This window comes from Ambystoma mexicanum, chromosome 2q (assembly GCF_040938575.1).
Source record: "Ambystoma mexicanum isolate Mex_15411 chromosome 2q, UKY_AmexF1_1, whole genome shotgun sequence".
Taxonomy (NCBI): Eukaryota; Metazoa; Chordata; class Amphibia; order Caudata; family Ambystomatidae; genus Ambystoma; species Ambystoma mexicanum.
The window spans coordinates 1,294,405,332-1,294,418,814 of NC_090924.1; the positions used below are offsets into that span (position 1 = coordinate 1,294,405,332).

At 45.5% G+C, this 13,483-nt stretch overlaps 1 protein-coding gene across 1 annotated transcript in view; it reads right to left on the minus strand.

Annotated features, from left to right (window-relative positions):
* Positions 1–13,483, minus strand: part of NEK11 (NIMA related kinase 11) — a 1,698,151-nt gene that overhangs the window by 552,539 nt on the left and 1,132,129 nt on the right. The window contains exon 11 of the mRNA XM_069648723.1: positions 9,597–9,690. Within this exon, the coding sequence (XP_069504824.1) occupies positions 9,597–9,690 (94 nt within the window). The remainder of the gene's footprint in view (positions 1–9,596; positions 9,691–13,483) is intronic.

Consider the following 13,483-nt stretch of genomic DNA (forward strand, 5'->3'; position numbering starts at 1 on the left):
ATCTTGGTCGATCAACTTTGTCGAAAGCCTGAGAAAGGTCGATGAAACCGCGTACACCGTAGGGGCACCCTGCTTTATTTTGGCTTTTAGGATTGTGAGTATGAGAATATTCAATGCGGTGCTGCCATTTTTCTTGAAGCCTAGTTGGTAGGGATCACTGCAGGGGGCTGCTTTCTCCCAGCGGTGGAAGTGATCCAAAAGAAGAGTGGCAAACAGTTTGCCCATAATGTCCAGTAGGGCAATCGGGCGATAATTTTCCGGGGCTTCTCTGCTTCCTTGTTTGAAAATTGGTATGACGGTTGCTTTGCACCACGATAATGGGATCTGTCTGGTAGTTCTGCAGTGGTCAAACAAAATGCTCATGAAGGCAGCCCATTCATCACGGTGCTTCTTTAGATCTATATTCGACAAGCCATCCGGGCCTGGTGCTCTTGATGATTTTAACTTTTGGATGGCTGTGCTTATGTGTGATATTGCAGAGAGATCGATCCAAGGCGCAGTGGAGGAATCAAGGGACGAGATCATATCCTGGCTCCGGCTAGCAAACAGGTCGGTGAAAAACGTGACCCAAACTTGTTCCGGAACTGAGTTGCTCATGCTATAAGTTGTGGATCCTTGTGAAGCATTTACCAAAGACCAAAAATCAGCCGTTTTTTTTGCAGTTAGGACTTTCATCATTGATTCATCGTCTTGTTGGTATAAAACAGCTCGACGGCTCTGATCCATGATTTGTAGGCTTTCTTTTCAGTTCTCCAGCGATCCCATGCAGCGGCGGTGCTGTCTGCCTTGGCACGTCTTCTGAGAATTCTCAAGACGTTTTTCTTCCCAGCTGTTTGCTTGTCGTACTGGTGGTTGCATGATTTGGGGATAGGCGGGCCCGCTGCCGTGTGATGCCTATATTTTAGGAGCATGGGGAGGTAGTCCGGCCTGATAGGTGAAACAAGAGGTTGATCAGTCCCAAATTCCGCCACGTACTGGTCGGTAATATATCTAATATTGGCCAAAGTCAGTCGAAGGCGCGATTGTTGGGGATTTGTTTCAACCGATGGTTAATAATAAGTTGAATTACTTGCAGAAGAGCTCCATGAAATAGTGAGCATATTGTGGTCGCTGGAAGCCGTTTTTGACCACTTGAAAGTCTTGAATTGCTGCACACAGAGCTTGTGACGCAAAAATATAGTCCAAAGTAGCTGTCGACCGGCCTCTCTCCCAGGTCGGGAGATGGGACTGCCCTTCACGGATCCAGGCTGCGTTGTGTAGATTCCTGGATGCCATGAGGGTCATCCATGCTTGTCCTCTATGCTCCGCATCTGTTACCTCAGTTGAATTTTTAGAGTCTTTCTTCTGCTGGACACACTTCGCGTTGAGATCACCACATACAAGTACGAAGGGAGTGTTCCATTCGATAAGGATCTCGTCAATTACCTCCGCCATGGTTTGACAAAAGAGTGGCGTTGTTGTTCTTTGCGGGTTCCAGTATGTAGTGATCAAAGCGAGTGGCAGAGGTGAGGATTGCTTTGGCCGTAGATTTAAAGGTTCAGAAGCGGGGTTCCATTCAATTAGGACCGCCAGTACCCTGTGTGATCTGGCTGTGGTCCTGATCAGTTTTAGATTTTGATCTGACCGTACTCCGATGAGAAGGCCTGCTGAGGGACGGCCTAACGGCCTAACAGCCCTTTTACAGCTGGCGAGATCACGATGTCATACCCATCCATTGAGGGTGTATCCTGGAGCCATGTTTCTTGCAAACAGAAAATATCAAAATGACCCAGGTCGAAAGTGTTGTGGTCAGTCAGATGAGCATGACCTCTGGTATTCCAGGAGGCCAACGACAAGGATTTTTGACACAGTTGGATGTCGGCTTCTTTTGCTAATTGCTATCTAAGGCGGTGTGAAGATAGAGCCCCCTTTATCCAGTCCCAAGGGCCGGCTTGAGGAGCGGGTTTTTTAAGAACTGGCGACGGTGGTAATTTGAATTGCACACCAAATCTGTGAGTTGCGTGGTCTCTTCGTGGGGATTGGTCTCTCCAGCTTAGCTTTCTTTGAGCCGCACGGGATCGCTGGTTTGGGGAATACTGCGGGCGGTGCCTGGCTGTTTCTTGCGTATCTTTAGACCGATGATAGGTTTGCGATACTACTCGAGGTGGATCAGGAGATCCCCCGGCGGAGCTTATGGGACGTTCAGGTGAATCTTGCCGCAGCTTCCGGGTTCTTGATGGATAGGTAAAGTGTGCCTTCAGTACGTCTCTTCGATCGGTTTGACGTTGGGAAGGACTGTGGACACGAGTTCTTCCTTTTTTAGATTGTCGTTCCTGGGTACTGTTCTTAAGGTCCAGAGTCTTTATTTCAGACAGCAGCAGGCCTTGCGCTTTAAGTTCGTCGCTGGCTAGGCGGCATATGTCTTGAATTGCAGAAGAATAAATGTGCAGGTATGCTTTGGCTTTATTGTCTCTATGATAAGGCTCAACCCTTTTAAAGTCTTCCGAATTTAGTTTGCTTAGCGAGGGTGTAGCCGATGTAATTTTTAGCACAGTTCTTCTATTCAAGATGATGTACTTATCTTTGCTGGAAATTTGCTCTATTTTAAAAAGGCGCGTAGAATTTCCCCTCATACAGACAGTAAGTTTGTCTGTTACGTTTCTGGGTGTCCGCATCCCTTGCTGCGGCGACCTGGCTGATTGATTTCTCGCCCTGGGTCTGTTTTGGAAATCCGGCGAGTATCTTGATGGCTCATCAGTGTGTCGGATCCGAGCCGGTTTATTCAGCTCAGGGGCCTCCCTCGAACATGAGAGAGGGTCCGCTCTGGAGTTCGAGTTACGGCCAGAGGGAGAAGTTGTCAAGGTCTCACTAGAGATTGGTCCTTTCTCGGGAGCGGATTGCACCTTGCCAGGCGACATCGCCGAAAGTAGGCCTGAATTCAGGAATTCTTCTGTCGATCTAGGGGACTGGGTAAGGTCCGTCACAGAGCCTGATCGCGTGAAATTTTGAGCCGTACTTCCGGGAACTTTGGAGTTGGAGGTCAAGCCCTCCCGTGGGGAGCTACGTTGATTTGGTTTATAGGCTGGTGGCATTGATTGATCGATCCCAGCTAATTTCAAGACTTTCTTTCTGTTAATCGGATGTTGGATCGGACCCGGGCTGCTTGCCAAGGCCAGATTTAAAGTCGGTGTAGACAGGTTAGACGTTTGGGGTAATTTTGCTTTATGCAAGAATACTGGAGCAATTTCATTTAGCTGCTTTACCTGAGTCTCTGTGTATTTTTATGCACTGTCGGCGGTGTTAGAGAGACTTCCGTTGTCGAAGAGGCCACGGACCTGTCCGGAGCTAGAGCTACCACCTCTTTTGTTAAGTGCGGGGTTTCGTACTTCAGGTCGATGGCTGTTATATAGCCTTCCAGGAAGGTTAGCTTCGACTGTATGCTCGCTAAGATGGCCGTGTTGTCTTTAGAGACATCACTTAGCGTTTCATACAGCTTACAGAAGGGGGCCATGGAGATAGTGATTGCCGACATGATTGTAGTCAGATCTTTTCTGGTGTTGGGTGAGTCTTTCTGAGATGATGAGGAGAAGTCCGATCTTCCACTCACTGTCATGTCCCTTGCTCCTAGAGCTGCAGGGTTCGCCAGTGAATGCCTACGCCTGTAATTACCGTCTCCAGGGTCAAGCGTGCTGAAGGGCCTTGGAGTTGGGTCCCTTGTTTGGGCCTTAGAATCATCGAGGTGTAATGGATGAACCAAGGCATCTTGGTGCCTCGCAGCAGGAAACGAAGTCGTTAAGTGGTTCTTTGCCCAGAGTTGAGGAGACATTTCTCTTTGTGGGCCCACTTTGGGCTGCAACAAGTCAAAGATGTCCGAAAGGGGCTGGTATGAGGCCCTTGTGTTACCGCCAGCCTTAAAATCGGTGGCGACAGAGCCTTCACCTGAAAGTGCTCTGGTAGAATTAAGGAAGAAACCTCCCGCCTTGGCGTGGTTAGCGACAGTGCGTTCGGCTGGACGACTGCTGGGACTATTGGGGTCGTGGTGTCCAGATGATCGAGTCCCAGGTCAGACCGGGGGGAGGAATTTGATAGAAGTCCAAGGGACAATGTGGCTGGGGCCGGGACTTGCCCGGCTGGCGTGTCCTGGGGGTTGGCGAGAATGGTAGTTTTCCTGGACTTAGAAGCCAGTGGCGTCTCATCCAAAGCTTCAAGGATTTCCGCATCCGAAAGTTCCGAATCATTGGACAGTTTCCTTTTGCCTTGCGTCTGGAAGAAATTCAGCAAAGCGGTAGACAGAAGTGGAATAGGTAGAGCAAGTTTTGAATGGCTCTTCTTCTTTTGGCCTTGTTGTAGAGCAGCCTTTTTGGTCTGTCTGGAGACTTTTGAAGGAGGACCTGACAGGTACAGCTGTTTTCCTGTAGTGGCGGCCATAGATTTGGCTGTGGATAGTGTTACTAGGGATTTAGGTGCAGAATTACCTTTTTTTTTAAAGATTGATCTTTTTTTCTTTTGGTGGGGAGTCAATTTACGGCCGCACGTGTCCGAGGTTACAGAGCAGGGGTCAGAGTCTTCCTCGCTAAGCTCCTCTAAAAGAGGATGCGAGGAAATTGATTGATTGTGCAAGACTGGGGGCGATATGTCAAACGGCCTTGTTTCCCCGGTGTCTGAGGTGTTGCCGGGAGGGGCTGAAGCCCCAACCGTCCCGGTTGACGTGAGAACGTCCAATGCAGATGGCTGGATGGTCTCATCCGGCGTAGCAGAGACCGCTGGATTCCCTGGGAGCCCTGCACCAACATGGTCGAGGTTGCCCAGTAGACCCGCCGCAACCGGGTGGATCAAGGCCGTGATGGTCTGGGCGGCCAGAATGTTGTGTGAAATGGAGATCTGGGCCTGGACGGGTGGGTTGGTGTCCGGGTGGAGTGGACGCAGTGCATCTTTTGGCTGCTGAGTCAGAGCAGAGTCAATTGTACTTTCTTGGAAGTTGGTTGACGGCCGGGTGTCCCGTAGCTCCAGGATGGCAGCCGGAGATGTGAGGAGTTGAGAAGCGAATGGAGCTCCAATTGCCGCTGGGCCCACCCCCAGACCCCCTGACAGGAGCCCTCCGGCCCCCGCACAGGACTGGTCACTCGCCGAGGCGGTACGAGGGCGGGCAATAGCGGGTTCTATTGCCAAAAACTGACGGTGGCCCGGAAGACCTCCAGGTGCTCTGTCTTTGGGATCCTTTGCAGACAGAGAAGTCCGTGGTTCACTGGGAAGGGAAAAAGGAGACACTGCAGACATAGTGCCTTGGACCACCGGGTGGGGTACTGGTGTTTGCCCGTGGTCATTGCCTCTAACGGGCAGTGGAGATTCTTTATAGTCCCCTGATTGTGAGTGGCCCAAGTTTGATCGAGGAGGCGGGTTACTGGACGCTGGAGCTCTCGCCGGAGACAGTAGCGGGGCGGAACCAGCGGCGCTGCCGGACACCAACGAAGGCGCAGTCAATAGAGTTTTCTTTGTGCGGCTCCTTAGGAGACGCTGATCCAGGTCTTCAACCATCGCGGGTAAGACAGGGGAAGGGAGAGAGGGGGGACGGGGAGGGGATGGGGAAGGGACGGGGGGAGGGGGGAACGAAAAAAGGGGGGGTGGAGGGAGGCGAGAAGAGGGTCAGCGATGGGAAGGGAGAAAGGGGTGAGAGATAAGAGAAAGAAAACGGGGGGGAGGGTGGGAGGGGGGTGAAAGCTTGCCGGAGGTAGGAAGGGGGCGAGGGAAGGCGAGAGGCGAAACAAAGGGAAGGAAGGGGAAAAAACAAAGTCAGTAGCTTGCCGCCGGGTAGGCTGTGTTCCGCCGCCTCACAGAAACAAGAGTCCGGGAGGCTTGAGCCAGGGAGGACAGAAGGGGGCGCAGAGTTGAAACTGCCTGCAGTTCGCAAGTTCACAAAAGGTGCCAATAGGCACAAGGAAGCACAAGGGATCCTACCTCTTGGTCCTTGGTGCACGGGATGCCCTTAAAGTCCTTGAAGTCCTTGGTGGAGCCGTCAGCCCCCAGCTCCCGGGGCGGACTGGGGCAGACTGGAACTCAGCTCGGAACTCCATGCGCGCTCCGCGCGGCCACAAGCTTTTTAAAGGCCAGTTGTGCTTTTTCTTTTCTTAAAGGTGTACACCGCGTACACAGTGGAAGTGGGTCACTGCTTCAAAGTCACGTCCTCTCACAGCAGAGCTCTGGGGCAGACTGGAACTCAGCTCGGAACTCCGCCAGTTCATTTGATAGTAATAGGAAGAAGAGGCATTCGCTGGATGCAAGAGAATATTCACCTCACAACCAATGTTGCTTCATTCTGACGGTGCTCATCCTTTCTTCGTGGAAGCGGGTGCTTTAAATGTGGCGGTAGGTTCTGTGCTTTCCCTGAGGTACAGGCATACAGGTCAACAATGCCCAGTGGCTTTTCTCTAAGATGTTGACCAGTGCTGAGATTAATTACACCACCACAGATAAAGAACTGGTGATCATAACAGCCTTCTTTGAAACAGAGGCAATGGGCCTCATTTCAAGTTTGGCGGTAGCCTTGCTGGCAAAACTGGCAGGCTGCCGCCAAACTTACACATTTTTCTGGGACCCGGGATTGGGCAATTACCGGGTCATTACTGCCTTGCCGGACCCGGTAATCAGCCATTCCCGGGCGCCGGATACTATTCTTCCCATTCCCATTGAGCCCCGTAGGGCTAAATGGGAATGGGGAAGCCGGATGCACCGGCACCATTCGTGAATGCTGCCGGTGCATCCGACATGCTGTGCTCGCGGGTGCCAGTCCGCCTGCCAGGTCAGACCTGGCGGGCACACAGGCACCCGCGAGCACAACTCATAGTTTGCCGGTTCAGTAGTAACACGCCGGTCGCTTACCAGCGCCGTTACTACTGGACCGGCAAACTTGTAATGAGGTCCATTGTCTGCTGCAGAATACTATTCTAAGTCATTTTTAACATGACTCATTTAGGTACTAATAGTTGTCAGACCCTTTGGGTATTACTACCGTACACGAAGTAAGAACTAGCCCTTTACAGCAGGGATTGAATACATTTAATAGGACAGTATGAAAACAAGTACTTGCTGCTGTGCTTTTAATCAGACAGTACTAGCATTTCTTGGTGTGGGGCTGCTATACATTAATTGGAACACGACTAGCACTTCCAGTTGACTTCAAAGAAAGGGTTTTGGAATACATTCCAAAAATGTATGCAGCAGGTGGATACCTAACCACACTCAAGCAACAGAGGGCCAACCACAAAGTGTATTTATTTTCCAATACCCTAGACAAATATAGTAGTGTCAGATCTCACAGTTCTATGTAAAACAAGCTTTAACATGATGCCATTAATATCAATAAATATGTTGTCCAGTTACTCATGTATGTGTAGCAAACTCTCATGTATTATCAGTAGGATTGGTCACATTGCGCCATATCCAATTACTGGTTAGCTTTAAAGTTAACAAAAAATGCAAAGCATCTTATTCAGTCACAAAATATAAAAAGGCTCTAAGTGCCAAAATGCAGCATGGTCTATGCGTGTTTCAGTTAGAGAGTGAGCGTGCGCGATATTCTATGATTACAGGTTATCAACTTCTTCACTCCCCACCGTCACACTTGCACAAGCTGTGCATTCCTATAGAGCTAAAGTAAGCATGTGGCGACGTCATACGTGGCTGCCCACCCTGCTGCTGGATGATTGGGAGTAGCAGCTGCGCTAAACCAGCAGGAATGATGCAGGCTGACTTGGGCAACATGGGGTGAATGCTATTAACTTTGATGCACTCATGAAAGTAGATGAATTGGGCTAATGCCACTCATTTCACAGTTGCATCCCTTAATTGAATAACAATGAGCTGGGGACTTGGTATCAGTCAACCTTCAACTAGCGAGGTAGAAGGTTGCAAAAATATCACCCGTACACATACTAGGATGTGAAACAATTCACACATTTTAAATTCTGCTGATGAATTTCTCATAACTGGCCTTCGGTCCCCAGAGGGTGTTCACCTAGAGCACTTTGAAACCATACCGATGGGAAAAGAGGCTTTACAAATGAAAATTACATTACATTACACTACATAAGAACTTAAATAATAAGTGCTGTTGTAGAAAAATAAGTCCTGGGGCTCAGCCATGACAGCCCCCAGGACAAATTAAGCACTATAATGCTATGTCAGCAACAAGAAAACTGGCAGGCTTATTAAAGTCACTACCCATCCCTCTTAGGCCCTGGAACACTATGCCTATGGACTTCATTGAAGATTTACCGGATGGTGGTAGTAGATCTATTGACTAAGGCAGGTAATTTCATCCCAATACAGGGCAGGGTAGAATAATTAAATCTGGCACAGAGTTTCCTTCAGGGGATAGTGTCCTGCGTGGGTTTCCAACAAACATTGTTTCAGATGAAGGGGTGTTTGTGTCAAGGTTTTGCCAGGAATTATGTAAAAGATTGAGAATTCAATGACTTGTATTGTCTAGTCATCACTCTCAGTCAAATAGACAGAAAGAGAGTAAAACAGGTGTTGGAGAAGAATTAGATATTTTATTTGCAGGCGGGAAAAATCATGGTAGGTATGATCTGGTTTGCCGAGTTCTGCAACAGCAATGCAGCCAAGTACTTAACTTCTATGTCCCTCTTCTTTAGTAAAAAAGCATTATCATCCAAGATTTCTTAGAGAGATTATACTAGAAAAAGAGTTCTAATCTAACAGTGGGGTAATGGCTGAGATGTATGCACAAGAATTTCGGTGAAGCTAAATACGCTTTGCAAGCCAGTCGGGAAAAGTATCAATACGTGCAGATAGAAAGGGATCTAAGGAACCTAATTATGAGGTCAAAATTAAGGTCTTGTTTTCAACATGGCACATAAGAAATAAAAGCAGGACCACATTTAGTCCAAAGTGAATATTCCCCTTCCTGTCAAGAAGGTGATAAATATTGTAGCTATTAGAAGGTGCCACTGAAAGGGTTAGGGCATAGGTGAGGGGAGTAATATAAAGATGGCAATCAGAACTAAATAGGTAGACATTAATAAACATTAAGAATTGTTTTAGACATGAGATCACAAAACAAGTAAAGTATTACAAGAAGTATAGAAATTTCGTATCAGAAAAAGGTTAGGAAAATTCAGTTAGAACTATCTTTTAAGTAGTTTGAGGGCTGTTGTTGTAGGTGGGCTGGAGAATAGGTAAGCAGTTAGGAGATTTATAAACTGTGTAAGAAAAAGAAAACAAAATTATAACAGAGGCGTTTAGGGTCAGAAGAAATCAGTTTAGCAACCAGACAACTTGGATGAGCTTGAAGTTCATAATTTAACAAAAAAGTAAAACATAAAACCTTCAGGCATTTTAGCGAAGGTTTACACCTGGATATGTATTTATTGGTGATGTGTATAGTGTCAAGCATAACTACGTCACTTTGTAGCTCCCATATTACACCAGATGAAAGATCTGCAGCAGCAAAGTCATGACAGGTACGTGACTGGAGTAACAAAGGTTTTGCTCTAGTGTCATGTAGTACCTGGCAAGAGTCAAGAAGCTGCTGTGTTAATTATTTTATTGGCTAGATGTGGCACCTACATATAGCAAGCTGTCCAAGAAAGTGTACTCACATTGAGGATGTTTATGGTCTGCAGCTGAAGGTTCCGTGATTTTAACTCTTCTTTTCTTTTCTGATTTTCTTGGAATTTTTCCTCTGCCAGTTGTCTGCAAACACAAAGTAAGCATATACATTTTATTTATTCTGTTAGGGTGTTTGATATAGCATGGACCTGGCTCGTAAGAGCAGCAAGGCACTCTATATAGGGACAGCTAACCAAAAAGAAGGTCTAAATCAACAAGAGTGCCGTAGAACAAAGGATATCAGCAAGCATAAACACATAAATGAATACAGTTTTATTTAATTAATCAAAAACACATTTTCCTTATTTTTAAAAGATGATCACATTACATAAAACATTGTATAAAATACACCACGTAAAACACAACATATAAAAAAAGCAACACATGTAAACCAATGTGTATAGGTGCTATTCATATAGTACACACAATGCCTCCGTGTAACTTTCCACAGTGGGGCTGTTTTATGTCTTGTGATTAGAACTCTCAAATTTGTTTCCTATTGTACTTTGTAATAACCCGACTTGTACGGGTTTCTGTCCATAATACACATATCAATGTTGGACTTTCTTCAGGGGCAAATGTTGTTTTGTGTCTGCGATATTTAAAAAAGGGGGTCTTGACATGTTCTCCTTTCCTTGCTTCTGATTAATTCCTATGTTACCCTAGTGGGCTCCTGGGGGGGCTACTGGGGTATGTATCCCCTAGCCTCCAAACACCCTCAAATGGTTGCAAACGGGTGACAACCTCTTCCTTGTTAGTATGTCGCCCTGTATCCTTTGAACCACTCTGTAGTTACTCATTTTCTTTTTAAATAATTCCTTTTATTTTTCCATCGGAACTATCAATGTTGCGGCAAAGAAATCCACATGTATTGATTCCGCCAGTCACTCTATATAGGGAGCCATTATTGTTGCAGAAGCATGTCAATCATGAAGTGATGCTCAAGCAACAGAAAGGAGTGGCCGGGGTCCAGTAGATACCAGAGTGCAGAATCCAGGGCATGTTGGGGACAGGTATATCTAATTAGTCATAGAAAAGCATCAGACTGTAAATAAATCCTTCTAAAGTGGGACCAAAGAATCTAAAACTCTCTCCCACCATACCAAGCTCCATCACTTATAATGTTCTGCAAAAACTTGAAAATACTCATCTTCTAAATGAAAGGGATAAGATGGGATTTGATTGGGTAGGATAGGACCTAGGCCCGATATTGAGCCCAGCAATCAAGCAAAGGGTAGTCCAACAGAGGGACGGAAGATGAAACCTTCTCATCGGCCCACTCTCTGGAACTGAAATATCCCTGACCATGCCCAGACCATCTAGAATGTTGACCCTCGTCCCTCAACATCGCCAGGATAGAGAAAACGCATCAAGAATTATCAGATATATCATAGGGATGACTTCTCAGAGATATAAAACTTGCCATCCTCTGACATATGACATCAATTGGATAGCTTTATAATTCACTCTTAATGCTTAAGAGTTTTCCCATATGCCTATGTGCAGTCATAATGTGAAATGATGATCATGCCAGTGTATGATGCCCAATTACCTGCACTGCCACCAATATTACCACCTCCACTTTAAAATTCCTCAATGTAAATTACGCTACTCCTCACCCACTATACCAATGCCAGATAGAAGCCCCTCCCCCTTTGCACTTTTTTGCTCTTTCAAGAGGAAGAGAAAATAAGTTAGATCCTTTTCAACACTACCACGCTTAACCCAGCACTGAGACCTTCTTATTCTGAGGGATCCTTTACGTGATGCCCTTTTCCCACATGGCAGCCCTCTGGGATCTTTTCCACAAATCCGTTTGCCCAACAGAAATCAATTGGCTCAGTGATCCTGCAGACTGTGAAGCTATTATTGCCTTGTATTGCCATGTTACGCAGTAACATTCTGTGCCTGTTCACGTGAAATATGTGCAGCATGCAAATGAACTCTGCAAAGAGGCTAGTCTGCGCCGCAATAAAAGTATACCTTAATACCTTTGAGGGACAGGGAGATAACGTGCCCAGAATCACAATATTTATGGTAATTCGCCCAACCCGGAATAAGAACCCAGGTCTCCAGGTTCCAGGGCCTGTAGCCTACCTCTTCAATTTTCTAAGCAATGCCGACACTCTTCTAACATATGTGCCTCTTCTTATGAATAAGTGGAAACCTCTTCACTTACGTTCTTTGTGAAATTGTATTTCCCCTTTCGTTTTACATCCTCTAGTTAGACTTGTAAATGGCAGCTGTGAAACGAGTAGTATTTTCATTTTGGAGAATGTTTGATGATGTTTTTGTGCTGGATATTACATGAACTAGCATATTTACATAAGTGCCAAATTCTGTATTTGATGATTATTATTATTAGTAGTTAATGAGCGTGGAAGTCACTTCGGAAAGCAACAGAGCTGTGGGGGAAGACCATAAGGGGGAAGCAGATTGCACAGGATCAGTACAAGGGAACGGGGAGCGAACAACAGGCAGGGTGAGGGCAATGATAAGTGAATTTGGAATCAAAAGACATTATATGCATCCGATGGATGTGTTTTACTCTTGTTTTAGATATTGCATGCAGTAGCCACTCTAGATGAATAGTAAGTATTGTATCTAGTGATAAGTAAAACAGAGAGATGTGTTTTAGAAATGGCTTGCTTTAGCCACTTTAGGTGAATAGTTAGTATTGTATATGGTTATATATATAGCCGAGAGATGTTTTTTATTCTTGTTTTAGAAATCGTTTTCAGTACCCACATTAGGTGAATAGTAAGTTTTGTATCCGGTGATAGGTATAGCTAAAGGATGTGGTTTACTCTTGTTTTAGATATTGCTTCCAGTAGCCACAATAGGTGAATAGTAATTATTGTATCTGGTGATATGTACAGCCGAGGGATATGTGTTACTCTTTTTTTAGAAATTGCTTGCAGTTGCCACTTTAGATAAAACGTTAGTATTGTATCTGGTGATATGTATAGCCTAGAGATGTGGTTTACACTTGCTTTAGATGTTGCTTGCACTACCCACTTTAGCTGAATAGTTGGTATTGTATCTGGCAAGATGCAGAGTCGAGGATGTGTTTTAGAAATAGTTTGCAGTACCCACATTAGGTGAATAGTAAGTATTGTATCTGGTGATATGTATTGCGATGGAAGTGTTTTATTGTTGTTTTAGATATTGCTTGCAGTTACAACTTTAGGTGAATATTAAGTAGTGTATGTGGTGATATGTATAGCTAAGGGATGAGGTTTACTCTTGTTTTAGATATTGCTTGCAGTAGCACTTTAGGTGAATAGTATGTATTGTTTCTGCTGATACCTTTATCCGAGGGATGTGTTTACTCTTCTTTTAGAAATTGCTTGCAGTGGCCACTTTAGATCAATAGTAAGTATTGTATCTGGTGATATGTAGAGTAAAGGGATGTGTTTCACTCTTGTTATACATAGTGCTTGCTCTATCCACTTTAGATGAACACTAAGCATTGTATCTGATGATATGTATTGTGGAGGCATGTGATTTAATCTTCTTTTAGATATTGCTTGCACTAGCCACTTTAGGTGAATAGTAAGTATTGTATCTAGTTATATGTAGAGCGGAGGGATGTGTTTTAGAAATTGCTTGCAGTAGCCACTTTAGGTGATTAGTAACAATTGTCCCCCGTGATATGTATAGCCAAGGAATATATTTTACTCTTCTTGTAGATATATAGCCACTTTAGTTAAATAGTAAGTATTGTATTATGCATTTAGTTTCCACTCCTGTGTCTGACTAGTATGTCTGCTAGCCAATGTCAGGCTGTCCTAGGAGATGTTTAGCCACTGGGGAAGTTCTAAGACTGCAAGCCAGTGCAGCTTAGCTGGTCCATCATTACCTTTTTGGAGTGCAA